The sequence below is a fragment of the Hippocampus bargibanti genome, linkage group LG01, assembly GCF_051943395.1.
Source record: "Hippocampus bargibanti isolate YZ-2025 linkage group LG01, ASM5194339v1, whole genome shotgun sequence".
Classification (NCBI taxonomy): Eukaryota; Metazoa; Chordata; class Actinopteri; order Syngnathiformes; family Syngnathidae; genus Hippocampus; species Hippocampus bargibanti.
In genome coordinates this window covers 12,821,403-12,847,761 of record NC_142734.1, presented here as the reverse complement: position 1 = coordinate 12,847,761, position 26,359 = coordinate 12,821,403, and the positions used below count along the sequence as shown (strand labels likewise).

At 40.7% G+C, this 26,359-nt stretch overlaps 2 protein-coding genes across 6 annotated transcripts; both read right to left on the bottom strand.

Moving 5' to 3' along the window:
• Window positions 1–284: 284 nt before the first annotated feature.
• plekhm2 (pleckstrin homology and RUN domain containing M2) lies at window positions 285–20,664 on the bottom strand. 5 transcript variants are annotated; one of them, XM_088997126.1, is made up of 21 exons: window positions 18,552–20,664; window positions 16,141–16,247; window positions 15,959–16,068; window positions 15,782–15,881; window positions 15,058–15,145; window positions 14,808–14,982; window positions 14,475–14,534; window positions 10,997–11,273; window positions 9,711–10,087; window positions 9,413–9,629; window positions 9,279–9,348; window positions 8,654–8,744; window positions 8,441–8,505; window positions 8,079–8,167; window positions 7,869–8,001; window positions 6,559–6,731; window positions 6,313–6,378; window positions 6,077–6,236; window positions 5,201–5,380; window positions 4,979–5,095; window positions 285–2,982 (listed from the first exon to the last, which is right to left on the bottom strand). In XM_088997126.1, the coding sequence occupies exons 1-21, from the start codon at window positions 18,612–18,614 to the stop codon at window positions 2,845–2,847; spliced, it is 2,856 nt and encodes a 951-aa protein (XP_088853252.1). In that variant the 5' UTR covers window positions 18,615–20,664; the 3' UTR covers window positions 285–2,844. The 5 variants fall into 5 exon arrangements, with proteins under 5 accessions (XP_088853252.1, XP_088853216.1, XP_088853227.1 ...); XM_088997090.1 differs by having other exon boundaries at window positions 9,413–10,087; XM_088997101.1 differs by having other exon boundaries at window positions 9,413–10,087; window positions 10,997–11,270.
• Window positions 20,665–20,805: 141 nt separating this feature from the next.
• Window positions 20,806–25,094, bottom strand: ddost (dolichyl-diphosphooligosaccharide--protein glycosyltransferase non-catalytic subunit). The gene is made up of 11 exons (XM_088997173.1): window positions 24,836–25,094; window positions 23,578–23,688; window positions 23,149–23,235; window positions 22,961–23,064; window positions 22,799–22,893; window positions 22,477–22,570; window positions 22,091–22,239; window positions 21,829–21,976; window positions 21,587–21,707; window positions 21,394–21,500; window positions 20,806–21,280 (listed from the first exon to the last, which is right to left on the bottom strand). The coding sequence occupies exons 1-11, from the start codon at window positions 25,062–25,064 to the stop codon at window positions 21,131–21,133; spliced, it is 1,395 nt and encodes a 464-aa protein (XP_088853299.1). The 5' UTR covers window positions 25,065–25,094; the 3' UTR covers window positions 20,806–21,130.
• Window positions 25,095–26,359: the final 1,265 nt, after the last annotated feature.

Genomic DNA, 26,359 nt, shown 5'->3' with positions numbered 1-26,359 from the left:
ATATAAGATTTCTTTAAACACTGACCAGCCAAAACTTTCCAACAGTTAACGTTTAAGTTTGATTAACATTGTTAGAAGTATGATTGTAACAATATGCTCATTATTGTGACACGTTATACCAAAGCTTAGCTTAGCCATACCTTTGGCTCTGCAGTGTTATCAAAACAAGCAACAGCTCTCAGTATTTGCACACCACTGCAGAGTAACATCGTTCATAATGCTGTAGCCTCTTGGTGTGTATATGATGGAAAGTAAAGTGCGCTTGGGTACCCGAATGCAATACACTGCCTAAAATGACATGCAAGGTCAAATTTGGTTACAAATATTTGCTCCTTTTGCAGACACAGAAGAACTGTTCTGAACTCCAATGAAAAACATGGGAAGTAAAACAATTGCCATAAAATGCAGAAAAAAAGTGAGGAAAGCGGTGAATTTTGAATGCACAGTACCTTTTTCACCTGAGTTTAGATTTGTTTGTAAAAGGGCAGCAGAGGCAATCAAGTGGCACTTGGAAAATATTAAAGCACTCAACACAATGGCACATGGAAGTGAAATATTTACAGTAGATATGAAAAGTCGACAAACATTTTCCACAAATAATGTGACATAGATTGTACAACTAAATCAAATCTTTTAAGACGTGCACTAAAAACAAATAACTGAGATAATGTGGTGGCACGAAACCATCATGGTTTTGCTTGGAAGGGGGAAAAAAGTCGAGTCGAACATTTGAAGTATATCCGAGGTTGATTGACGGCACTGGTTAGGTTGGCACGTGTGTGCTGAATTTAGACATCGCATGAGTTTGGATTTGATGGGTTCATACTAAACCAAGGTTGTTCAAAGAGGGTGTGTTTTTATTTCCTTTCTTGAAAGATTCAATACTTTTTAAATGTGAGTTGTGAAGGTTGTAGGTCACATTCATTCTAAGACCAAGTTTTACCTTGGTCTTGTTTTTTTTTATATCACAGTAACCAGGCATTTGGTTTATATTTGCAGAAAAGTTACAAGATGAAAGCACATTTGTTTTTTTGTTTGTGGTTTAAAAAACAACAAAAAAGTGAATCATACCATGATTGATTTGTGCTATTGCACCAAGGTCTGCCTCATAATCACAAAATCAGCATACCAACACTGACCAAAACAATGTGCAAGTTTGCATGGAAGCCATCTGTTCATGTCAAGTGCACTATCAGGCTATGTCATCATTTCTATGTCATCCCTCACCTCAACTCAGATAAATCCGAATATCGTCGAAAAATTCATATCAGAAGTTGACTTCAAAAAGTGAAATGGTGATGTATGGAGTCATTAAAAATGGGAAACACATTTCAAAAGGCCAACTCCTGTCATCTTCATTTCTTGAGTTGAGGGAATTTCCAAAAGGTGTGAGCAACAATCATTGTTATGGTGAGTGTGTGTGTGTGTGTGTGAGTGTGCTTGTAGTTAATCTCTAACGTTTTGGATAGAAGCGTGGTATTACAGACAAGTAATGAGATAAGCCAATACATACACTCACTACACACCAAAAGTTAGCTATCAGTGAGCCGTCTGGATTAATCTAAAATGACCTATAACCTTAACAGATGAACTGAGTTTGACCTTTTATTAACCTTTGAATATTCACATCCAATTCAATGGTTGAGTGCTATTTTTCCTCAAACGAAATATCAGCATCTCAACAGTAAATATTAGACTGATTATCTTTTTAGTTTTTTTTCTAAATAATACATTTTCAAACACTGACTTTTACTTCAGAAATCATCCATCCATCCATTTTATAAGACTCTTAACCTCATAAGTGTTGCGGGTGTGCTGCAGCCTGACCCAACTGTCTTGAGGCAGTAGGCCAGGGATACGCTGAACGGGTTGCCAGCCAATCGTGGGGCACAATTACAAATAATCATTTGCATCAACAATCAAAACTGGATAATTTTGATCAACCTGTCATGCATGTTTTGAAAAGGTGAGAGAAAACCGGAGTACCCACAGAAAACATACTAGAATAATGAAACTCCACACACGAAGGCAGAGTCTGGATTTGATCTGTGGAAAGAAGCGCTTTTTAAATCCAATCTGTGGATCAAATAATTGACAGATTAATCGATAAATAAAACAATGATTAGCTGCAGAACTGATATCATTTCTGAATGAATCATGGATCAAACGGCATTTTTGAATTTGTCCTGTTCAGCTCCTTGTTAGAGAATATATAGTATAGTATCGTAGTATAGTGAGTATAGTTTTTGCTTTTTTGAACTTTGCTGTGCCGATGACCATTTTGTGTTTGGGAGCCTTTTACTGAATGAGGTGCTTGTTCTGAAGCCACAAAGGGACATAAGTCTTCTTGTGCCGGTCCCAAGCCCGGATAAATACAGAGTTGTGTCAGGAAGGGCATCCGACGTAAAGCTTGGCCAAAACAAACATGCGGATCAAACCTCTAAAGATGGAGGACACTGATTTGCTGTGGCGACCCCTTGAAGGGAAAAGCCAAAAGAAAAAGAAGACGCTCCTTGTTAGAGAATAGCACGCAAAATGTAGGAAAATACTAAAGACATGCACCTTTAAATTGGAAAGCTGAGAGAAGGTCATTTAAGCTCATTAGGAAAGGTTATGCGTACATTTCAGGAGAAATGTGAAATTTCACTTTTTTTTAGGGCTGACATCAGAATTGATGTACCAGCAAGGAATCATGTAACAGTAAATCAGTGACTGTAGGTCATGGAGAATGATTCTATCTACCTGTGCAGGATGAACCGGTAACAGACCATTGTCCGTATGAGTATACTGACCTATCACTGCCAGTAGTGTGCATTCAGGTGTGCGTGTGTCTGTCTGTGTGTGTCAGCACCAAGGCTCGCGATGTGCTCGGCCCCGTGCCAAACTGTCTGCCCGCTGCCAGGCGCTCTTCATTAAGGCCAGGCCTTCACCGCAGTGCTTCTGCACTGACGGTTCGCAAACCTCAAGGTGAGGGAGTGCCACCTGTGGACAATCAAGACACGCTAGTAAAAGGACAAAAGTGCACCAGAGAATCTCAGACTGGACATCCTAACAAGTCATAATACAGTCATGTACCTGTAGAAACAAAAGAGCAAACAAGGAGTCATTTTTTGGAGGATATCCCGTCAAGTATTGTGTAATCTGCACCTCTCATATGCGCAGTTATTTGAGTCACGATTGTTTATGTCTGCTATTCATTTGTCTGTTAAAGAGGGTTTTTTTCAATCCCGTAACGTAGTCCTCCCTTATAGGAAGGTGCAATCCGCATTTTGTATTTCTCACCAAATAGAAAATCCGGGGCCATCTTTGGTGACCTGACAACCTTCTCTTTTCTGTCTCTCTCCGTTGGCCATTGTTTTGTTTTTTTACATTACGGTGATACCTTCGCTTACGAACTTAATTGGTTCCCAGTGTGCAAGGCGAAAAGTGTGTATCCGAAACATTAATTTCCCATAGGAAACTATTAAAATGAGAATAATCCGTTCCCAGGTCCCCATAAAACATAATTTTCTACTTTCTAATTTTCTAAGCCTTAAAACTACACAAAATATACCTTATTTTATCTATAATAAATGTGATATGGTATTGTAATTAAAAAAAGAAACTGCACTGTATAATAAAGTTGTTTTATTTACCTTTGTGATGGTCATTGATGGCTTGATGGAATGGAGTCGCCGGTTTCATTAGCATTAAACACTGGATGAGGAACGTAGCCTTCTTCCACCATCTTGAGGAATGATTCCTTGTAAGCTTTGGCAGCTTTATCGACAGAACTGGCTGCCTCACCATGACGATTGACACTATGAATCCCTATACGACGCTTAAAGTTCTCGAACCGTCCGTGGCTAGCCTTGAAATCATCAATGGATGACGCACTTCCAGGTTGCCTCTTGATGATATCCGAGTGAAGTTGCCGTGCTTTCTCTGCGATAATTTTACCTAGTTCCTCATGAATTGTGTTCTGTTTGATAGCTTTTTGCATCAAGTGTACAGATGGCTTGTGCGGGTTATTTGTGGAGCATGATTGATGGGATATTTTAACTGCAGTCTACACTCTGCCTTTGAACTATCAATAAAGTTGAAACGAGTCCAAATTTCACTGTGTTTTCTATCCATTTTCTCACTCTCTCTCTGTCGTCTGCCTATCTATTTATTATTTGCAGCTTTGTGTTTCTGTAACCCCCCCGCCCTCACTGCTGCGTTCTTGACCAATCACGTGTGGCTTTAACCGAAGACTGGGCGTGGGGAATAGAGGACAAAACAAGTCGGCTGCCATTTCCGTGTTAGGAGAACGGGCTTGTGCGCGAACGACACATAACTCATTATGGCGCTCTGTGTGTATCCCGAAAAATAGTTCGTATGCCAAGATTAAATTCTCGTGAATTTAACGTTCGTAAGCCGAAAAGTTTGTTAGCCAAGGCGTTCGTAAACCGAGGTATCACTGTATATCTCTTGGACAGATTTGGATTGGATTAGCCTTTATTAGTCTTCACAGCAGCAGTTATGATAGGAAGAGGAAAGTAAAGGAAGAAGTAGAAAAACAAAATACAGAGCTACTGTAAAGGCAGCCACTTTCACGGCGCCATTATAAGTGTGAAGTGATTTTTTTGTAGCTCTGTACTTGTGCATCTATGTGTGTTGAGCCACCATTCTGTTCAAACATCCACTGCTTCAAAAACTACCAATGCGAATGTTAACATGTTCGCGGTTTACATTTTTTTTGCATGACCTTTCCGAAGCTATGTGGTTTTTAATACAAACTGTGTTTTTTTTACAGTAAACCTCGACCGTTAAAGACATTCAACAGCTTGAAACCTCTTTTTAGATGAATTGCCAAGCACAACGAAAAACATGAAGAATCCCTATCAGCAATTAGGGTTCAATCCTTGAACTGCATGCCTCAGAAATGTGAAGCAGACATACTAACCATGCATGTATAAAAAATATCAAAGACAGATAACAGCTGCCCCAAACTTACCTGGAAGATGCTTCTCCACGTGCTGTCCAAAACCTTCAGCAGTCTGTCTCTCTCCTCACACCCGCTGAAATACAAGACCCACGGCGGTAGGAAGCTGTCTCGATCTGTAGCAAATTCCTGTTCGTAAAAAAAGCAGAAAAAAGTGGTGATGAAAACACCTGCGGGAGGACATATTTAAGGCATTTGATTTACTCATAGTCAGTCACGTTCAATTTCACTCACAATGACACAATATTCCACGTTGGCCTCCAGGCGGACGGCCTCGACATCACAGATGTTGGCGCTCCCCAGCAAGCGGAAGAAGCTTGTTTGGCAGTCCTGATGACAAGTCAGCATCTTGCTGTTCGTCACAACCAGACAACACGGGATACACGGGGTGGGGGCTGCACCTTGGGGGATAACCTGGAGGAGAACAACTAGTAGATAAATCATGCTGGTACTCAATATTGGCGAACCCCACCTAGTTGTGATTGTCTATTTACAAAAACACCTATTTGTGTTTTTTGTGTCGGTTCTGTGAAACAGTTTTAAGATACTCCCAAAGCTGTGGCTACACTGGACAGGAACACAGTAATTCTATTCCCTGTCCATTTTTACAACAATTTCTGGGGGAGTGACAATGGTGGTCATGAGTGGCAAACAATACAATACATCCTAATTTATATAGTGCTTTCACAAGAGCTGCAGCTGTAACAAAGCGCTTCACTTAATAGTCAACACAAAGCAAAATTATAAACAAAACAGGAACATCAAAACATGGACAGTTGTGCAATCGTACTCTATCTGTACGCTGTGATGTTTGAGTACAAGATAAACACTTTATTACATGAAGCAGTTCTAGATGAAAGAGAAGAGGATGAAAGCCTCCTTTTCACCAGTGGATCAGAGACGTCATGGTGGAATGTGCACGTCTGCTACAAGCTAAGTTTTGAAAGCAAATACGAAGCTGTAGCATCCATTGACAAAAAAGAGATCGTCTCACATCTTCTGTCCCACATAAATCTGCTTCAATTCCAAGCCACGATAGTAATAAATAATGGTAAGTGATCATGCGTAGATACAAAACATTTTATTGAGTCAAAAAATGTTTGTCCTTACTCCTTTGGAGACAGACTGGCAGAGAAGCTGCATCCAGTCAGCCATGTCCTGTTCATTGTTGGCACTGAGCTCCAGTGCGGGGCGCTCTGTCAGGATGACTTGAAAGGCATGGGGACGCTCCGTGCTGTTTGACCGACGACACCCTCCGCAGCACTCCCCCCTGACATAACAAGGAGATAGTGAGCATCAATCCATCTTTTCACCTTTGCCATGGATTAAAAAAACGTTAATGTTACCCCATAGTGACAGAGAGCACAGGTGTCACATCAGTCCTTTCTGCATAGAGGTACAGAATTCCATTACTAGAAGAAAACAAAGTAATTAGACTATTGACAATGCCACATATATTTGTTCAAAAAGAAGTCAGTAGTTTTGATCTACCATTAACTGCTCGGCAGACTGTGCGGGCTGTGCGCATATTGTGCGTACACTTGTATTAACCAACATAACGCTAGGGGAATACGCAAGATTTCGATATGAACCTGAGGACGAGGTAGCAGCTTTTCCACAGTTCTTTCCCCAGGTATGTGGAGCCAGCCCGGTACTGCATCATCCCTTCCTTAACGCTGGAAGGTAATTTCAAGTTGGGCAAGGTCGCATCCATAGGATCCTCCCAGTGGACCAGTGAATACAAATGTATTGACACTTCAGAAACCTGGAGATACGCAGAAGCACTTCCTCAGATATACAGATATATATGAAAGTTGAATATTTATTGAGTATTCACTGAATACTGCAGACAAATTATTTCTATTTCTGCGAAACAAAAAATTTACATCACTGAAACGTTGGTATATCTTAGATAACATGAGAGGTACCGCCGCTCGTTCCTACCGACTGCTGTCAGGCTTTGCAATTCTCAATGATCACATGTGAAAAAAAAAAAACAAACAAAAACTGGACATAAATTGTAATTGAAAATTGTACAATTGTAATTCTAAATATGGGTTGATGCAATATATCAATATGCCTTTCTTGATACTTGCACTATGTACAGTTTTTTTATGAAACGGTTTTGCACATTTACATTTGCACAGTATACAGTTGACATTTTTATTTTGTTATGCTTAGAATATCTTGTTTTCTATCCTTTTACCCCCCACCCCATCCCCTTTCAAATTGCTGCTGTGGACTGCAAATTTCCCCATTGTGGGACAAATAAAGGTTTTCTGATTCTGATTTCTGATTCTGATTACATTCAATGAACAATTTTAATTGATTGATGATAGGGGCGGCCCGGTAGTCGAGTGGTTAGCACAGTGCAGAGGTCACCGGTTCGCGTCCCGGTCCGACCTCCCTGTGTGGAGTTTGCATGTTCTCCCCGGACCCGCGTGGGTTTTCTCCGGGTCCTCCGGTTTCCTCCCACACTCCAAAAACATGCATGGCAGGCAGATTGACCATTCCAAATCACTAGATGTGAGTGTGAGAGTGACTGTTGTACGTCTTTGTGTGCCCTGCGATTGGCTGGCAACCAATTCAGGTTGTCGCCCGCCTTGTGCCCGACCGAAGACAGCTGAGATAGGCTCCAGCGACCCCAATGAGGAATAAGCGGTACGGAAAATGGATGGATGGAACAATTTTGATTGTAAAATTGTGAAATAATCTTCCAAATAGGTGCATATTTGGATTTCTTTGTGAATTTCCTTTACAATAATTGCTGGCCCAGTAGTTCCTTTGAAATCTGATAAATTTTTGAGCATATGCTGCACTTTCGTGAACACCTTTCTTTGGTGGTGTGCTGTGAAACTCCAAGTATGGGAAACAACAAGCAGCCATTTTAGCACATCTTTACCTCACAGTGAGATTCCTGGGAGATAAATTTGGTGAGAGCGAGTTTTTCCATTGTGGCATCAGTAAGGATGGAAGGATATGGGGACTCACGGCAACCATTCACCATGGCTGTCTTAAGAACGGACAAGAACCATCTGGGGGCAAAAGGTGTTGAGATTACTGCAGGCAGTTGGCATCGTTAAGAGACACAGACAGATCGACACACACTCACGTGGTCAAGGAAGCATCAGCTGTGTCCAACAGAAACTTCCTTCTTCTATTAGTGCAAACTATGCTCACTGTCTGTTGATCAAGGCCCACCTAAAAATATGGCAGCTGGTAAACACAGACAGAACACTACAAAAGAGATGTTATGAAGACAGACAGATTTCTCGATTGGTAGATATAGCAATGCAGATAAATAGCTGCAGTAGACAGTAGTTTATATTTCGGTTGAGTTATGTAGGTTATATAGTTCCCACGAAAGGCAGAAAAGGGGTTTTGAATTTATTTATCTCTTCTCTGCACTATAAACAAAGGAAAAGATAAACCTGGACCGCTAGACAGAAAGATCAGGCAAGGAAAAGATCTTACTGAAAGATAGTCCAGCTCATTATAAGAAACAGCATCTTCCACCGTGTAAGGCTTCTCTGCTGCACCTGCGCAGAATCATGAAATGGTGTACCGTCCTTTAAAGGTGGAGCAGAAAAAGGTAGTACGCACAACACCTCAAGGGTCATACATACTTTTTTTTCCACACAAAATGTGGGTATTATTCTTGCAGCACATTCTTATCGACTCACTGACCTTTTCTCAACAAGTAGATATAACAGTCAGTTAGCAGCAGGAAAAGAGGCTGCAGGTCCCCCTCCATATGGCCAGTACTCATTCTCACCATCTAACAAGTGAGATGAATGGAATAATGTTACACTGGACTGCATCATTCACATATTGCAGTTTTGTAAACATCAACAGCTGCATATGAACGTATAGCTCAAAAAACATTTCAAGAGAAAATTATTTAAATACATTACTATACATTACTATGCCAATATAGAGGTACTATCAGTACATGCTGTTGCCTTTAGGTGCCTTTAACTCAAAAATTTTCAAGATACAAGGTGTCACAAGAGCTATTTATTTTTTTTGTCTTGAGATAAAATGAAATTGAGAGAATCAGTCGCACATCTGACTCGCAGCGCTAGATGGTGGCAGCACACTTCGCAACATTCATCCAACATCAAATAACAGTATTATATTTTGGTTTCCTTGCAGTGGAAAGACAGTATCGGTTGGTGGCAGCCATGAGCTATCAAGCTAGTATAGCCATTCTGGCATTTATTTCAGTGGGTAAAGATGATTTAAGATATGAGTGTTTTCCAGAAGGAAAATTTGGAGCTCAAGGCTGTATAAAATATAATATAGTCATCACCCTGAAGAGTTGCTCCTCATTCTCTCTGAATACATGGATCATGAGGAGTAGTAAGTGGTTGTTGTCGACCCTGAAAGACAAAAAGGTATGAAACGCATGTTGTCAGAAGCACCAAAAACAGATTGTGGTCTTACTTAAATTCAGCAGGGTGAGAACTTTCAGAGGAACTAAGCTTCTCCTCTTGCACAGGAGTCATTTTACACCTGTCTGCCTCAAATTCCTCGTTTGTCATGTTAGGCTCCCTTCCTGCTGGCACTTCTGCCTCTCTTTGATCTTCATGGCCACCTGAAAATATCTTTGACTGGCAAGGCTCTGGAGGGTCATGGCCCCGACCACCTGGGGAAGCAGAGTCTGGATCGTTGGGGGTAAGGCAGAATATGTTTTGGGCGGTTTGCAGGTGGTCTGGACACGAGTCAGAGTCAGGAGGCTCACCCCCACAGTCCTCACGAAAGGGCTGCTGCACAGGAGGCTCGGTAACCCCCTCGTACTTGGGTGGGTCTTGGACATCCTCGTTAAGTCTTTCTATGACATCCCGGAGGGGTTCGCCAACACTATCCATGGAGGTGTCGGTCATTTTAGGAAGCCTTAGGAGGACCTCCTCGCCATCCTCATTGTTTTTCTCTGCCACCGGTGTTACCGCCCTGTCAAGGTGAATTACGGTGCAGTGCAAAGAATCAGAATCCTCTGGGTTTGGAAAGGCGCTGTCGATTTCGATGTGCTCAGATGATAAGGAGTTCTGGACGCTGCTGATGGAATCCGTGGAGCTCTTCCCGCGCCGTTTTTTGCTTGATTTCCTTCGTCTTGCCATCCTGAATGTGAAAAGGAATAAACTCTTCATATCACGTTTTACTATTGTTTTCCCTCTGCTATAGGAAATTGCAGGAGAACAACATTTACTTTTACCAAAATACCTTTTAGCCCAAAATTGGATGACATCCTCCTTTTGTGAAAAGAAATGTGAAGCAGAACTGTGACTGAGATTAAGATTTTAGACAGATATGCTTTTCTGACCTCAAATCCAAAGCATAGCAAAAAAACTACCATCTACTGTCACGTTTTTGTCATTACAGTTACATATAACCTAGAATTTCAAGAATCTCTAAAAATGCACATGTGAGCAACATTAATCATTGGATTGCAGCTGAGTTATAGTCATGTCCATGACAGTAAATAACTAGGTTTCATTTTCCTGCATTTAAAACACTGTTAACTCATTCACTGATATGACGTGGAGCACCATTTCCGAATTTGTTCTGGTTTTTCCCTTTTTTTGGGGGGGGGGGGGGGGGGGGGCTTCTGTATAGCCGCCTCCACTTGCACCTCATATTACTCCAGACCCATATAACTTAGGAATTAACTATTTTTTCTGATGAAAGAAGATTCTAAGGATTCTCAACTTGCGTGGAATGTTTATGTAGTCCTAAAACTCAATATTCTGTGAGATTTTGAGTGAAAATGACAAAAACCGTGGCACTGGAGTGGACACATTTTTGCACGTCTGGCAGTGAATGAGTTAAGATTAAAACATACTGTATGAAATATAATTTTTAAAAATGAAACCTCTACCATGTACAGGTAAACACTTGGGCCTATGACGTTGGAATATTTGAATGTTGGCACTTAATGAGGCCAACATTTTTTTTGAGGTGGGACTTGCTATAAAGGTTTTGAGAGTTGCTAATGTAGACAAAAGTAAGAAATTCAGCAATCTACTTTACCGAATGACTTCCAGCTCGTTGTTGGTGCCTTCTGTGTTGTCTGTCGCGCAGGCGATGTGACTGCCGGCCACATGAACCGGTGTGACGTCAGCTGAGGTGTTGATGTCCAAGTCATGATTGAAAGGGTTGTGTCTGGAAGTTGGACTAGGTAGCGATAGCTGAGCGCCCACCTTTGTCTTGCCATTGGTGGCAGGTGAGACCACCAAGTCACTGATGACGGTCAGAGGATCAGAACCACTGGACCTCGGACAGCTGGCCTGGTCGGTCAGGTCACCTTCTTTCGTGGAAAGTGACACCAAGATAACTGAATTAGTGTAAGAAGCGTACTGCATGTTTGCTTTTGGAGTTGTAGAAATACACAACATTTTGAAAATGCTTAGTGTTTTATCATAAATGGAGTCATTATATTACATCAATATTGTACCCCTCTTTGAACTACCAATGACACAAAATAAACATATTTTTACTTTTTTTTTTGGGGGGGGGGGGGAATTGCTTGCAAACTTTTCTATATGATTTTGTGGTAGACACTGCAAATTCCACATTGCACAAGACTTTAAAGTTTCAACCAAAAAATAATAATTACAAAAAAAAGAAACATTTCATGTGCTACAAAAAAGTAGATATTTTTAAACCAGTGTAGAAAATGGACACAGGTACTGATTCAGATTCAAATTTCCTGTTGACCGGTATTATCATCGTTCATCAATAAACGCATTTTCACAGAAACAATTGTACATTTCCACATCCAAACTGCACACAACATATGAGTTACGATGATAGGAATTGTTGATGTTCATCAGCAGTGTCCAAAACATTAAAGACAACACAGTATAGAAAGCCATCAAGTTGTAGTAGATAGGAAGAAGTGTCGCTGGCCCAATCTGAGCATTTCTTAAAGACTAAACTGAGTACCCACATATTCGTCATTTGCCGGATTGAGTTAAGGTGCTTCAATTAGTCAAAATTCTTTCTTTATAAATACCCTGTGCCATTTATAAGCAATTAAACTCCTGTTTAGACCTTTTCGGGTGGTGGTACGAGTCGATTACTCGCGGAATTTGGGCCGTTATTGAAACAATAAAATTAGCCTACCAGTTTAAAAGCATTTCTCTGATATCAAAATATAGCACTAAAAATATTTGTAATTATAGTTCAGCAGCTTGGTGAAAGAGTGGCTGACACATTTGTGTTTCAGTTTGTATATTGCTCACATTGATAGCATGGGTTTTGTCAGTGTATCCCGGATTCTTCCCACTTTCCAAAAACATGCATGCATTGAAGAAACTAAATTATCCACTACGCATTTAGAATTAGGATTGGTTGTTTATCAAAGTGTGCCCTATCAATGGCTGGCTACCTTAACTCTCCCCCAAAGTAGGCTGAGATAAACTCTACCTTGATGGTAAGGAGGATAAACTGTATAGAAAATGCATTGGTGCACATTTGTTAACTAAAACCACTGATCAGATTCTAGGCCAGCGTCACATACACACACACACACCAAGAAGTGTACGACAGACAGATTGAACAAGATGAAAACAGTGGCAACAGCTGCACTTGACAAAAGAAAAAGGAGGTTTAGAATGGCATCCCATATGACCTTCATGCATAAAATAACAGACTGTATCAGGAGAGCAATGAACTTCAGGTGCTTGGATGCTTTTTTAAAAAAGTCATTTAAAGGACAACCGACACCTCCGGACAAGTTGTGTCCATAATTTGTAAAATCACTTCAAATGACTTCTACTGAGTGCATTTTACAAAGATTCCAGCGCATATAGCTATATTTTATGTTTTAAGACTCGCGCTGAATATTCAGTAAGTCTTGTTTTTGAGTTGATGACGATGCCAGACGTGACGTCACGTCAGGAACGACCCTGACCGAGAAAGCGACACACAATACATTTTGGGTACTTTGTTTGGTCTGAAAACATCGTGTTGATCCGTGTTGATGCCAAAATTAGAAGGAAAAACACATACATAACGAGATGGTGTATCGTTGTGTGTCGCACCAACACTACCAATTGCTGTAACACTATAAAAGTGGACACAAATTCTCAGCAGACAAATCAGCCCATTTCCAACGGAGCTTGTGCGCCATACTGTGCATTTTCTGGGAGCTACATTGGAGTCCAGACGGCTTGAATTGATATGGAAGGACTTCTTTAATCGATTGCAAACATTTATGCTTTCCTCTTCAGAACTATTTGAATCATATTCATAACTAGATGAGTCACAAGAAAGCATCTTCCCCCGAATCTGAACTCTCTGAAGCCATTGTTTTGTGTCTGGAGTATCCTGGCGTGACATCACGAACAAGGAGGCGGGACCTTCAGAAACTAGCCATTTCTGAGGTCATTTTGAAGCAGTTTTGGGACACTTTGTGTCATTTTTATTGGTGTTTTGTATTTGACTAAAAATATCAGCCTGCATGTTTTGGATATATTACATGCTATAAAATGTTTTTTTCGGCCTCTCCTCCACCCCCCAAAAATATTTTTGTTATGTGCTTTAAAAGGTATTTAAAAAAACATTATGTAACCATATACTTTATAAAAACATGTAATTGAATGCAAATAATCAGCACCTACATTATGATTTATTGGATCACGTCAATTAATTGGGCTGCTCCTGGCCACTGGAGGCAATATAATATTGATGGTTTTATAGATACAATGAAGAGTCGACAATACTGTACTTTCAGAGCATTGGTAAAAAGAAATTATATTGGTTGACTAGTTTTGTCTTACAGAATATAATTCTGCACGGTGGACCCCTGCATATTTATACCTTCTATTGTTCACCCCTTTATTTTTCAAAATATCAAGGCACGCATGTTTTTCATGGAAAACAATTATTGGCTGAATTCAAGAATTTTCTTGCTTTAAAATGTAGACAATTTTCAGTGCTATTAAATTGGTGTAAATTATTCACGGTTTGTTGCTATTCAAAGGCTGGCACCATGCTGTTCTAAGATCTCAACTTTGTTCACACAAACACACACGATAATTGCTTCTATCTGAAAAAGGATGAGTCATTTGTATCTTCGCAGTCATGAAAACACAAATAAATATTGTGCAAAGATCAAAGGTAGCGTTTGTTTCGCTCTGATGATTAGCCCTTGTTTTATGACTACATTTCTGAAGATATTGCGCCATACAACAGATGTGTTTTGACATGGCTACGATTACTGTGTACACACTATTATCCTGCAATGTTTATCAAAGGAGTTGCTGCACTTCTGCTAAACGTTATTAGCAAGTCATTTCCAGTGATCAAATGAACTCATACTACTCGAGAATGAAGGAGCCATCACAAGAATTCTGCTTCAGAAAGTAAAATGGAGGACCCCCACAATAAAAACACATTTTGCCTGTTATAATAGCAAAGCAACACACACTACACACATCAAGCAACATAGTGGAAAAGGTAGGGTGTGGATTGGCAAGGAGGAAAGGTTTAACCAATGTCCCACCTTCCCGGTCTGCACTTGGCATTGCCGGCAACACGGGGAAGATGTCACCAAAATCATAATCTAAAAAAGGAGGGATAACATGAAAAATTAGGGAGAGCTTTATGCAAATAGAAAAAAATACGAATTATGGCATGCAAACAAACGTGAATCAATGGAGGGAGAGTAAATAGAAAAGTGGGAACTCTAACTGTAGACTTCGACATTGTGAACAAGGGATGTGTCCATCCATGATGTTTTTCACTTTCTCTTCACGAGTCCTAATGACCAATCTCAAAAGGGAAAGTCAAGATCCGCATTACACTTTCAAGAATATGCAGATTATATTCAGTTCACCTTCACTTGAGGGCGCGATGGCACTGTCATCCCACTCCAGGTTGGTGGAGGTCAGGGAGGTGAAGGAGTTCAGGGATAAACTGTCCGAGCTGGGCAGCCTTTCCTCAAAGTCCAGCAGGTTGTGCGGCTTGTAGTATTCTGGCATATATGCGGCCACGTCCAAATAGGGTACATCCTGGAGCATCACACGGGAAAGTCAGAGATGCGTTACGGTTGCATTTGGGAGGGAAAGCGTAAAAGAGATGCGAACCAATTCCAGATCAAAACGAATGAACTCCAAACCGGCAACCAGTGTGAGGAAGAGCGTCAGGTGGTCATGGCTGCACACCAGAGCATTCCTGCAACAGCAAACAAATACGCTTCCATCACATTTGAACGTCCTGTAACTTCTTTCTTGTCTTTCAGTTATGCACAAGTCGAAGAATATACAGTATTTGAAGGGATATATAAATAGGGCCGACATGACCAGACAGACTTTAGTTCGCTGACGAAGCCTCTTGGATAGGAGGCGAAACGTCCGAAACCTTCAAATTTGTACAGATGACGGCTGAAGAAACCTTCTCATCGATACAGTATTTGAAGTTGAAACACACACACGCGCGTTCACACACACACACACACACTCTTTTTACATATATATCAACTGTGCGTCAAACAATGCAAGAATAAAATGATTTCGAATACGTTTTATGAGCAACATGACATTTCGCAAAAAGAATGGCTATTTACAATGGCAACTTCAACAGAAGTACATCAAACCAATAATTTTGAAAATCTGACAAATGGTCTCAGGATATTGAGTTTGTTGTGTGTTTTGTTTATGATATTCTCCACTTCCCTTCTGTTTCATTTGCTACTCGGAAAAAAAAGGCATTTTCAAACGCAACAATTTCAACACCGCCAAAAAGGCTTGGATTAAAAAAATGTATGGCACAAAATGTCCCATAGATGCCTAAAAGGGTTAAATGACTTACTTGAAGTAGTACTTCTGCAGCAGTCCTTGGTTCTCTTGGAAGAGGCGTAGGTAGCTTTCCAAAGAGCTCTCGCTTAACGCCAAGTATAACCATGCCCGACCTAGTAGCAGTTACCATCAGGCAGGGTTCTAGAAGAGCACACACACGAGTGCGTGTGAGGATGCAAGACACACTCACTTCGACCCAGGTTAGTTGCAATGTGCTGAAGCTCGTCAATCTGGCGGACAGCCTCTTTCCTTGTGAAATGAAGGACAAGAACCCAGTAGCCTGAAGAAATATCTTGCAGCCTGCAATGGAGAAAAAAAGTTCAAATACCTGGTGACACATTGGTGGAAGGTGATCATTCACAACTTTCTTACCCATACAGGAGCGCGTGGTCAAGGTGCTCACAGAGCCGCTGCAGAACCCGGTCGTGATTCCTGATGGCTGGAGTCTCATCTTCACATGCTGCAAAGTAACTCTGCAACTGTATAAACACAACACAGTGACACAAGTGTTATTTTTTTCAGCGGGAGAGTAAATATAAACTTGGGCATAAAAGGAAGTAAATTTGATCTCAAATGGGAGACAAAACTCCTTGTTGTGATATTTAGGCAGCAATGTAGCTAACTGAATCCAACTAAAACTTAATAACTTATAATACATGGCGTCTCGGTTTTATGTTTTAGTGTAGATCGTCTAAATTGGGGTTTGAATGCAACTTTTTAAATGAGTGATGTACAGTTGGCAAGGATGAAGGAACAAACATTGGGACAAAGCATGAAACTAATTTGTATGTGAAAAACCTCAATCTAGGAAAGACCAAAGTGAAGGCAAAACATCTTTGACAGAAGTAACAAAATAAAGTGGAAAGGCTGTCAGACTCAGTATTGATCAGAGGGAATCTCGTGCCTGGACGAGTTCAATGAATGAAAGTTCGTGGACTCATTCATACTTTGGAAAAACATGAACTGTGGTGGTCGCCTGACGATTTGCAATGTTATCAATGATTTGTGTTAACAGCATGTGTTGTTATAGGACTAACTGTTGCTTTATGTGCAGCACTTTGAATGCAGTTGTGGTGAATTTATCCAACACTGACTAAAAGCTTTACACTCAGATTAAGAGGACACTTTATTCGTTATTTAGTTTTTTTTTAACTTTATGTTACTTCCGGGTTGAGTGAACGCTGGCGCGTGTAGCTGCCGCTGCTCACCCGCAGAAACAAATTTCCTCTGACTGTAAAGTGTCCTTTAGAGTTTTGAAAGGCGCTTATAAATGAAATTTATTATTATTATTATTATTACTTGACATGATGCACAAGATAGACTTACATAATAGAACTCAGATGTACAGTATAGTCATATAAGACCAGCTAAGTGATGGAATAATGGATTGTACAAAACATCGAAGAATATACTGTCCAATTTCGTCAACACAAAGAAGTTCTTTAACCCAGCTCCTTTCTAAACAAGTCATGAGAACAAGAACTAAACACAGTGCAATTATCTTCACTTTCATCATGTGTTACATTATGTTGGCAATTCTAAATAGGGGACTAAAGATCGATTGCCACATATGAGGATTTCACAAGAGTGACAAGTGAGATGATTGGGTGCTTAAATTGACAACATATTCAAGATTATAGCATCTGTATTTTGTTTCAGTTTATGCCACAAACTCAACTGGATATTCAGTTAGCCTCAATATTTTATTTATTTTTACAAATTGTGCCTGAACAAAGAACATATATTGATGATTTCTACTGTAGATGTTGTGATAAATGTAGAATACTGGGGTGTGCTTCATAAATCAGACGTGTCTAACGGCATACCTGTAACCATAGACACACATTGGTTCCAAAGGAGGGAATGGAGATTATAAATATCCATGACTCGATGACCATATAAAAATGTGGCAGGATCATGCTTAGCCGCATTAGAAGGGTTACTAAAATTTCTTAGCTTGTGTACCGATGTACCTTTTTTCAGACCATGAGTACCTATTCACACCTACTAAGATTTTCCAAAAGTAGAACGCGGTATAACTGGTTATGAAAATGAAAATCATTTTGTTTCATTGAAAAATACAATAAAATAAAGCAAACCTTAATAGTATGTTGCTTTGGAAATAAATAGAGATTAAAATGAATCAAAATGAAGAAAAAGTTGACTTCAGCCAGAAGGCAGTAGACTTCAGTCACCGGGCACATACACAAATGACCACAGCCACATCCACATCGTCATTGAGTGGGAACAAACCCCACACGATCCGCACAAAAGTCGTGCTAGTCTCCCACTGCACCATCACCAACTTCTACTTTGAATAAATCCGTTTTAATACTAACGTTTTTAAACGTCCAATATCAAATTCAACAAGGGGAAATACAGACCAGTTGTGGTACGTTTTACTTTCTTCCATCAGTCATCGGGGCTTTAATGAGAGACATAACGGAGAAACGACCCCGTAGAGATTTTGGAGCGGCTGCCACAATTATTTGATCTTATAAAGTATTCATTTTTACAGATTTCAACATCATCTTTGTATGCTCAGGTTGCCAACCAGAGAAACGTTGGATGTGTGCCGCAGTGGCTCGATGCGGTCATCTTAACTTACTGGAACAGAATGTCTACGTATTGGTAATTTTTGACTTGACAGTAAATACTCGAGTGTGAAAATTAGCCATGTGATTCCGGGTGGGCGCAAGGCTGTTTCCCATGTTGCATCCAACCTGACCAAACATTGGCGCGTTATTAAAAAAAGGGCCAATGTGTGCGTACTGGCGTCTCACCTTCTTGACCGACAAGGACATGTTTTCCAGAATACGGTCCTTAACATTGAGGTTATCCATCATGCGCGGTTCTCTTGTTTACAACGGCAGCGGCACCAGACTGAACGTCAGCTGACTCGATCTGGCCTCGGTACTGCGGGTTTTGCTAAAGCTAATGGCGCCTTAGCCCACTAACTTGCCGGATCGAATTAAGGGCAAAACATTTACCAAATCTCCAATAAACATATTACGTATTTTCGATTTCATTAAAATGCTCGCTCTACCCGATAGGCTTTATATTACTATAACGATTTCGTTCTACGATATATATATAGATAGATAGATAGATATATATAGCTAAAAAGACACTTCTGCGAGGAAAAAAACAGATAACCATTAACGTCAGTAAATGCGACATGTCATTTTTTTCCAAGCAGTTACTTTTATGCCTATCATTCGCCTAATTTTTATTCCCGGGTGGCTAATGTATGCTAACGTTGTGCACTACACGGTTAATGCTGCATTCGACGAAGCTGGGAAGTTACATTTCCTCCCAATCGTATTGTCTCAGTCCCAACCTCAAACCGTTCGAGAAGAATGTAAACAACAAATATGGCTGATTTCGATGACATTGTGACTTTCAGTAAACATTTCCTTCATTTGAATACGTCGAATAACTACTGGCATGGAGACAACAGCACCTCGTCACGCAGTCAGTACTGATCATGTTCTGTTACGTTAGGTTATTTGGCTGTTTATTAGGGCGTTCACATGCCATTTTCGGGTTGTGTTCGGCTATTCGGATTTACGACTATTTTAGAATGTAGCACAACTTTGCATTCCATGTCGCAGGAAATGCTACGACACCGTGGAAGTCAATGCCCAGTCGCAAAAGCTCCTCCTTCAAAATAATAGCATATTTTCCCCACATTTTTTTACGTTGGTGTCCATGCATCATTTTTGCCCTCATATTTATTTGAAGCCATCGAGGTAAAGGTAACGACAAATTTTAAACCATGTATGACATTACAGGCGGCCCGGTAGTCAAGTGGTTAGTTAGCACACCGGCTTCACAGTGCAGAAGTCACCGGTTCGCGTCCTGGTCTGGCCTCCCTGTGTGGAGTTTGCATGTTCTCCCCGAGCCCGTGTGGGTTTTCTCTGGGTCCTCCGGTTTCCTCCCACATTCCAAAAACATGCATGGCAGGCAGATTGAAGACTCCAAATTGTCCCTAGGTGTGAGTGTGACTGTTGTTTGTCTTTGTGTGTCCTGTGATTGGCTGGCAACCAATTCAGGGTGTCCCCCGCCTCGTGCCCGAAGACAGCTGGGATTGGCTCCAGGGTCGCGGGGGATCCCTAATGAGGAATAAACGGTCCGGAAAATGGATGGATGGACAAAGGATTAAGAATTCTCAAGAATCCTTCTATGAATGGATTTGGATTGGATTTGCCTTTATTAGTCTCGCAGTGGAGAAATTTACATTTCACAGCAGGAATGAAAGTAGAAAAACAAAATACAGGAGCTGCTGGAAAGGCAGCCACTCTCGCGGCGCTGTCTTAAGTCAAAAGAACAACAACAAAAAAAACGAAATAACAAATAACATGACAACACAAAGACACAGTCATTCATTCTTTCTTAAGCACTTTCTGTACCCTCTGTTACACGAAGCAGTTCCAGATGAGAGGATCAAAGTGTCTCTTCACCAGTGGATCAGGGGCTAGCAAATCTTAGCGAAAGAAAATAGATGGTTTGAAAGCGGAGTGAAATAAGCTATTTTCATAAAACAGCAAAATCCTTCACTAAACCGCCATGGTAGGGTGAATTTCAATTTGGATCGTTCGTACAATAGACTGCTGAGGCAACTTAGTTATGCTGATGAAGTGATACCAGATCAAATGGGACAATCAGGCGAGTCGTAGACCTCATACTCAGGCCGGACAATAGAAGTAATCAGTCAGGACAATAGAAGTAATCAGTAGAGCCACAGGGAGTAGTCCTCTGCTCCCCCCAACCTGAGAGCAGGGAGCAATCGCCACGTCTGGAGAGTAAGGATATATATATATATATATATATATCGCATCTTGGATAAGAAGCGAAACGTCCGTAACCTTCAAAGAAGTACAGATGACAGCTGAAGAAACCTTTTCATCGATGGACCACTCCTGTACGACTGAGAGCTTACACAGACGTACGTAATACTTTTTAAGGAAAAAAAGATTCTTTACTCAAGCTTCATGTCATTGAACTGTAACATGTTTCAAAATCAGACAAAAACAATCTTGGTTGTACTGTTCCATGCGGAATGTCAGTAATTTATTGTTTAAAAAAAGGCGTTAGACAAATTGCCAGTTGGCATCTTTTTGTTCAGTGCATGTGTCTACCACATTGTGAAAGGTCAATTTCCTAAAAGAAATTGTTTCACAACTTAATATAAAGTAACATGAACAGATTTCAGATTTTTCACAGACTTTGAATTGTAATAGAAAGCCCAAACACCTGCATTAAAACATCCACCAGCCACTTGAATTCCAAACAGATTCCAATTTCGAGTTGCTGTTAAAGTTCACTGTTGTAATTTATCGTTTCCTCCATTCCTCCCATATTAGTCAGACTTTTCCTTCTCCTTCATGTGCAGGAAGACAATGCTGAAGACAAACAGTCCTGACATCATGGAGAAGACACTGGCGTAGTACGGAAAGGCCGACGGGATGAAGCGCTCATATTGTGTGTGCTGCAGGGGACGCACTGACACCTACAGTGACAAACACAATAGCAGTGTACGGAAGAAAATTAATGTACTTGTCCACTCATGTTATATACCCTTTCTCAAAAGTCACAAGAAGTCAGCTTTAAAGAGGAACTAGCCTGAGTGGAGGAGTACAGATGTGTGTATCCCAGTCTGTTGTAGTCCACCTTGAATTGGAAAACTCCATACACATCAGGTAACTTGAACTGGACGCTGTATTCCCCCTCTTTGAATAAATCAAAACATTCCATTGGTATACTGCATGTTAAGATTTAAAGCAGATGACAGCAACAATGGCGCTTGACTCCATACCATCTTTCTTCAGGTAAGTCCTGACAAATGGGTCGATTCTCACAAACTCCAGTTGAATATCATCACCATCGAAAGGAACCCATTGGCCCTCGGACAACATCTCAATGACAATGCTGTATTCCTGCATATATTTTCCATTAAAATTAGAGAAGTATTCCCACATTGCACTCCGCTCACCATACACACACCTTTTCTTAAATGTATTGTTACAAATTTTGGATGTGGTCCACTGTGAAACTCACCACAAGGTCGGTGACTGTATATGCAGCGGGAGGTGTGTCCTCTCCCACAGGATGATGCCTAACTTCACCCACTCGCAGGACACCGGCTTCTTTAAATACCCAGCGAGACAGAGCCTCGGCCAGTTCCATGTTGCCCGTCTGCTCATGCCTACAAGGAACAAGAACAATATCACTTGACGAAAGAATAACACAGTGCATTGCTTGAGCATAATGGGAGGATCGTAACTTTGACCAGAAGGGGGTACAATGAAATGGGACTTACAGCTGAGATCTAGGTGTGGCTTTCTGCACATTGGAAGTGAAGAAGGCATCACTAAAGAAATCCAGCGAGCCACTGAAAACCACTCTGGCATTGTTTCTGGCTTGCAGGCCAGCAATCAGCAGTGTGTTCTTGCCCACAGCATGGGGGTACTGGAGAAAAGAGTTTTAATTAGTCGGCGCCGCGAGAGTGGCTGCCTTTCCAGCAGCTCATGTATTTCGTTTTTCTACTTTCATTCCTTTCATCACTTTGCTGCTGTGAAATGTACATTTCTCCACTGTGAGACTAAAAAAGGCATATCCAATCCAATCAATTCACTTCATAGAAAGAAGGAAAAGTAATAACATCCATACACGACTGCTGCGTGCCACATTATATGGCATTGTTACCTGAGAAATGGGTCTGTCAGGGAAAAATGAATAGGCCGCTGATGAGCCAGTGAGGATGTCAAGAACAAGAGGGTTGTCAGGGTCAGCCACCATGCTGAAAAGGGATAGACATGGCATGTTAGTGACATTTGTCACTATATGTAACATGCAGCAAATAATTTGCTCAGCTTCGATTAATATTTGTGAATGTGACACCCCACAATGTCGGTGGAAAGGAAAATTAACCTGTTGCTATTCTGAAAACAATAATAGCTTTGTGGTAAAATAAAAAAAGGCTAAGATTTTCTGATGAAACTCAAAGATCCCTTTTAATCTTACTTACCCAACACCTTTAAACAGCACAGGTTTATTGGAGTCTTTACCAACAATGGTTGGAGCTTTCAGCAGGTTCTCGGGGTCAGCAACAATCAATGTGTGCTGATGGCAAAAAAGATGACATTGTAAATAACAATGGTGCGACATGGCATTGGTAAAATTGAATTACCTCTCCAGGATCAGATTTGTCATAGTTGTGATGGTCAATGACGGCGGTCCCCTCCTCGTCAAACTCAATGCCACACTCACTCCCTAGCTCCCTTAGTGGGTCACCTGATTAAAGAAGTCAGGAAAATAAACAAGATTAAAATGTTTTACATACATTACCTAAAGCAGAGCAGGCAACAGTGAATTTACCTATATCAGAACTGGCAGCAACTAAGACGTTTCCTCCTCCATCAATGAACGATGTAATGGTCTCCACATTAACATTTCCTCCAAAGTCTGTAGACGGCAAAGAGGATACTTTGGAGTATAGAAGTCAAATGTGACAGGGCGGTATTAAGAAAGAAAAGTGCAAATAGCATACTGTTAAGAAAGTTATATTGTATCCTCATTTTGTGAAATGCTGTAATATTGAGCGGATCTGGCAACCCAGCCACAACGTGACATCACGTGCTTTGTGTGTGTGAGTGACAGGCAGTTATTCTACGACGATGAGAGCAGCGGCTGCTCTCTGTGCTCCGGCAAATAAATATCCTACTTGTTCGAACCTAAACAAGAAGGACCATCTCGAGTCTTTATTCTCCCAAATGCATAGCGAAAGTGCTGAAGATCAACACATACCTTCAACAGAAGGTGCAAAGATGATAAGATGGTCATACAGGAACTGGCCATATTTGATCAGAGAAAGCGAAGGGTCATCTGCGGTCTTGAATGTAAGATCAAAGCCACGATCTGAAACGTTAATGCAGGAAAAATACAACATTAAAGCAATTGTACAGTCACATGACTTTTTTAAATAACCTACACGATCACTTAATTACACAACCAAACCACCTACATCTCAAAGTTAGATACAGTACCTGAAAATTAATGGTGGATAACCATAGAAAGAATACATTGTAAAATATTTATTTTTGTTTTTCATTACCGCAATAGAATATAAGGAAAGCAACCACATCATAAAGATGACAGTTACAAATGAACTGTCGTGTCAAATAGCTGCAATCCTGAGTGCTCAATCACTTAAATTGGCAGAATAATTGGTCCTAAATTGCGATGACATGAAGCAGACTCTACAGTCAATTAAAAGAGTCCACACACATAAAAACTATGCTGACATCACAACACAATTACAAGAAACAAGACGCGGTGGTAACGTAGCAACAACAGTGCACAACACTTTCACACAGTCAATTTAGTTTAACATTCATAACAACACCTGACAATTAATAATGTCAACACTACTGCCACTGATATTATTTATATTTTGTTTGTATATACTGGTGATGAAGGTAATTTCACAACGCCACACTAGACAGGTTTTAAATTAGAGATGTAAGACAGCATACCATTCATTCATAGGTTCAAAACAATAAGATACTATGCAAAACAGGGCCAGTTCTGGAAACGGGTATTTGTCTAATACGCCACTGCTGTAAATTACGACGCGTGGTAAAATCCACAATCCGTGGACTTTCCCCGATCAACTTTAAAAAATGAAAATATATTATCGTTGTGCAGTTACTGGAAAGTAGGTGTGCGTAAAAAGTAAGCGCCGCCAACAATGACGTCATTCATGCACGACGGACCACACGACTGTTTCGTTTGGCTGACCGTTGTGGTGTAAAGTCCATTTAATAACCCCGCTCCTCAAATAATGATTATGGAGTACACAATTAATTAAATTACTGTTCGTTGTGTGATAATATTGCCCACCACACAGAACGGCTTGAGACGCGACCTAGGCTAATGTTAGCCATCCTTTCTCGCTGCATTAAACTCTATCCTGAGCGAACTACTTCCGAAATACGGGACATATTCTCCACACGGCGAGGATATAACATTCACAAAACAATACGATTGCATAATTGACGCTTACCTGACAGACTGCGGAAGAAGATTGAATGTGTTTCCCTGATGTTGACGTTATCCAGCAGAACTAGCGTCTTGCCGTCGGCCGAGGCACAGTGCAACAAGGAGGCAAATGAAATCAACATAAGAATCCTTTCCAAAATAATAGACCGACTAGGAATCGTCTGTGTATTGGGGAACCTAGAGGCGGCCCGGTTTGTCGGCGTGAATCCTATCGATGCGGCCATTATGCTCATATCAATGAAGTCGACGTCAGCGTTAGTGCGGCACTTCACTTTAACCCCCAGAAATAGCCAATTGCAGCAGCCACCGCGTCATCTTTTACTTTTTCATCCACCAATGGGATAAAAGCAACTGCTTTTCCACGCTGTCATGCCTAACGTCACAAAACAGTTTTAGCTCCACATCGACCCCTTTCGAGAACAATTAAAAAATCTGCAGTTTTAAAGATGTCGAAACGTTTCAGAAAGCGATCTGTGTCAAAATCGTGGCCTGTTTGTGAAGCTTGCCGAAAAGTCTTCACAACCAACCAGAAAATAACCAAGCCCAAGGACGTCTGTGTAAGCTCTCAGTCGTACAGGAGTGGTCCATCGATGAAAGGGTTTCTTCAGCCGTCATCTTTCACGCACGGAGAAAATTACATGCAAACAGGGTCGGATATATCGATAGTCCCGGTTATATCGATATTTTTTGGACTCCCTTGAATATCGATATAACGAGACTCTATGACTTTGACGACAATGAGGTTAAAATCTTAGCGAAAGAACATAGATGGTTTGAAAGGGGAGTAAAAGAAGCGATTCTCATAAAACAACTAAATCCTTCATTAAACCGGTTTGGTGGGGTGGGTGGTTTGGTCAATTTAGATCGTTCATACAATAGCCTGCTTAGACAACATAGGATTAGTAATACTGATGAGGTGATACCGGTCGAAGTGGGGCAATCAGGCCAGTCGTTAGTCAGAATAATAGGAACAATCAGTAGAGCTGCAGGGAGTAGTCCTCTGCTCCCCCCAACCTGAGAGCAGGAACCTATCATAGCAGAGTCCGGCACCGCCATGTCTGGACAGTAGGGATATATATATATATATATATATATATATATATATATATATATAGGGCCTAAACTACCAGTAAGACTTTAGTTTGCTGACGAAGTTTCTTGGATAAGAAGCGAAACGTCCGACACCTTCAAAGAAGTACAGATGACGGCTGAAGAAACCTTTTCATCGACAAGCCCAAGGACAACTTTGCAACATTGTAGATTATTAGGTTTTCCACACAACACTAATTGATGGGAAAAACAAACCGTAACGACTTCACATTTTGGTCACACTTATTCACTAAACAAACCAAGCACAGCTCAGCTTTTGGTGGGCAGAGGTCATGGCTGTCCATGTTTTTTAAAAAATCTTTAAATGTAGACGAGTGTAAATGCAACTTTTAGCAGCATTATAAATCCAGAAAAATAATTAATTGTGACTGTCCAGTTTGTATGCATTTTTAATGTCTGGGTGTCGATGTTGATTTAA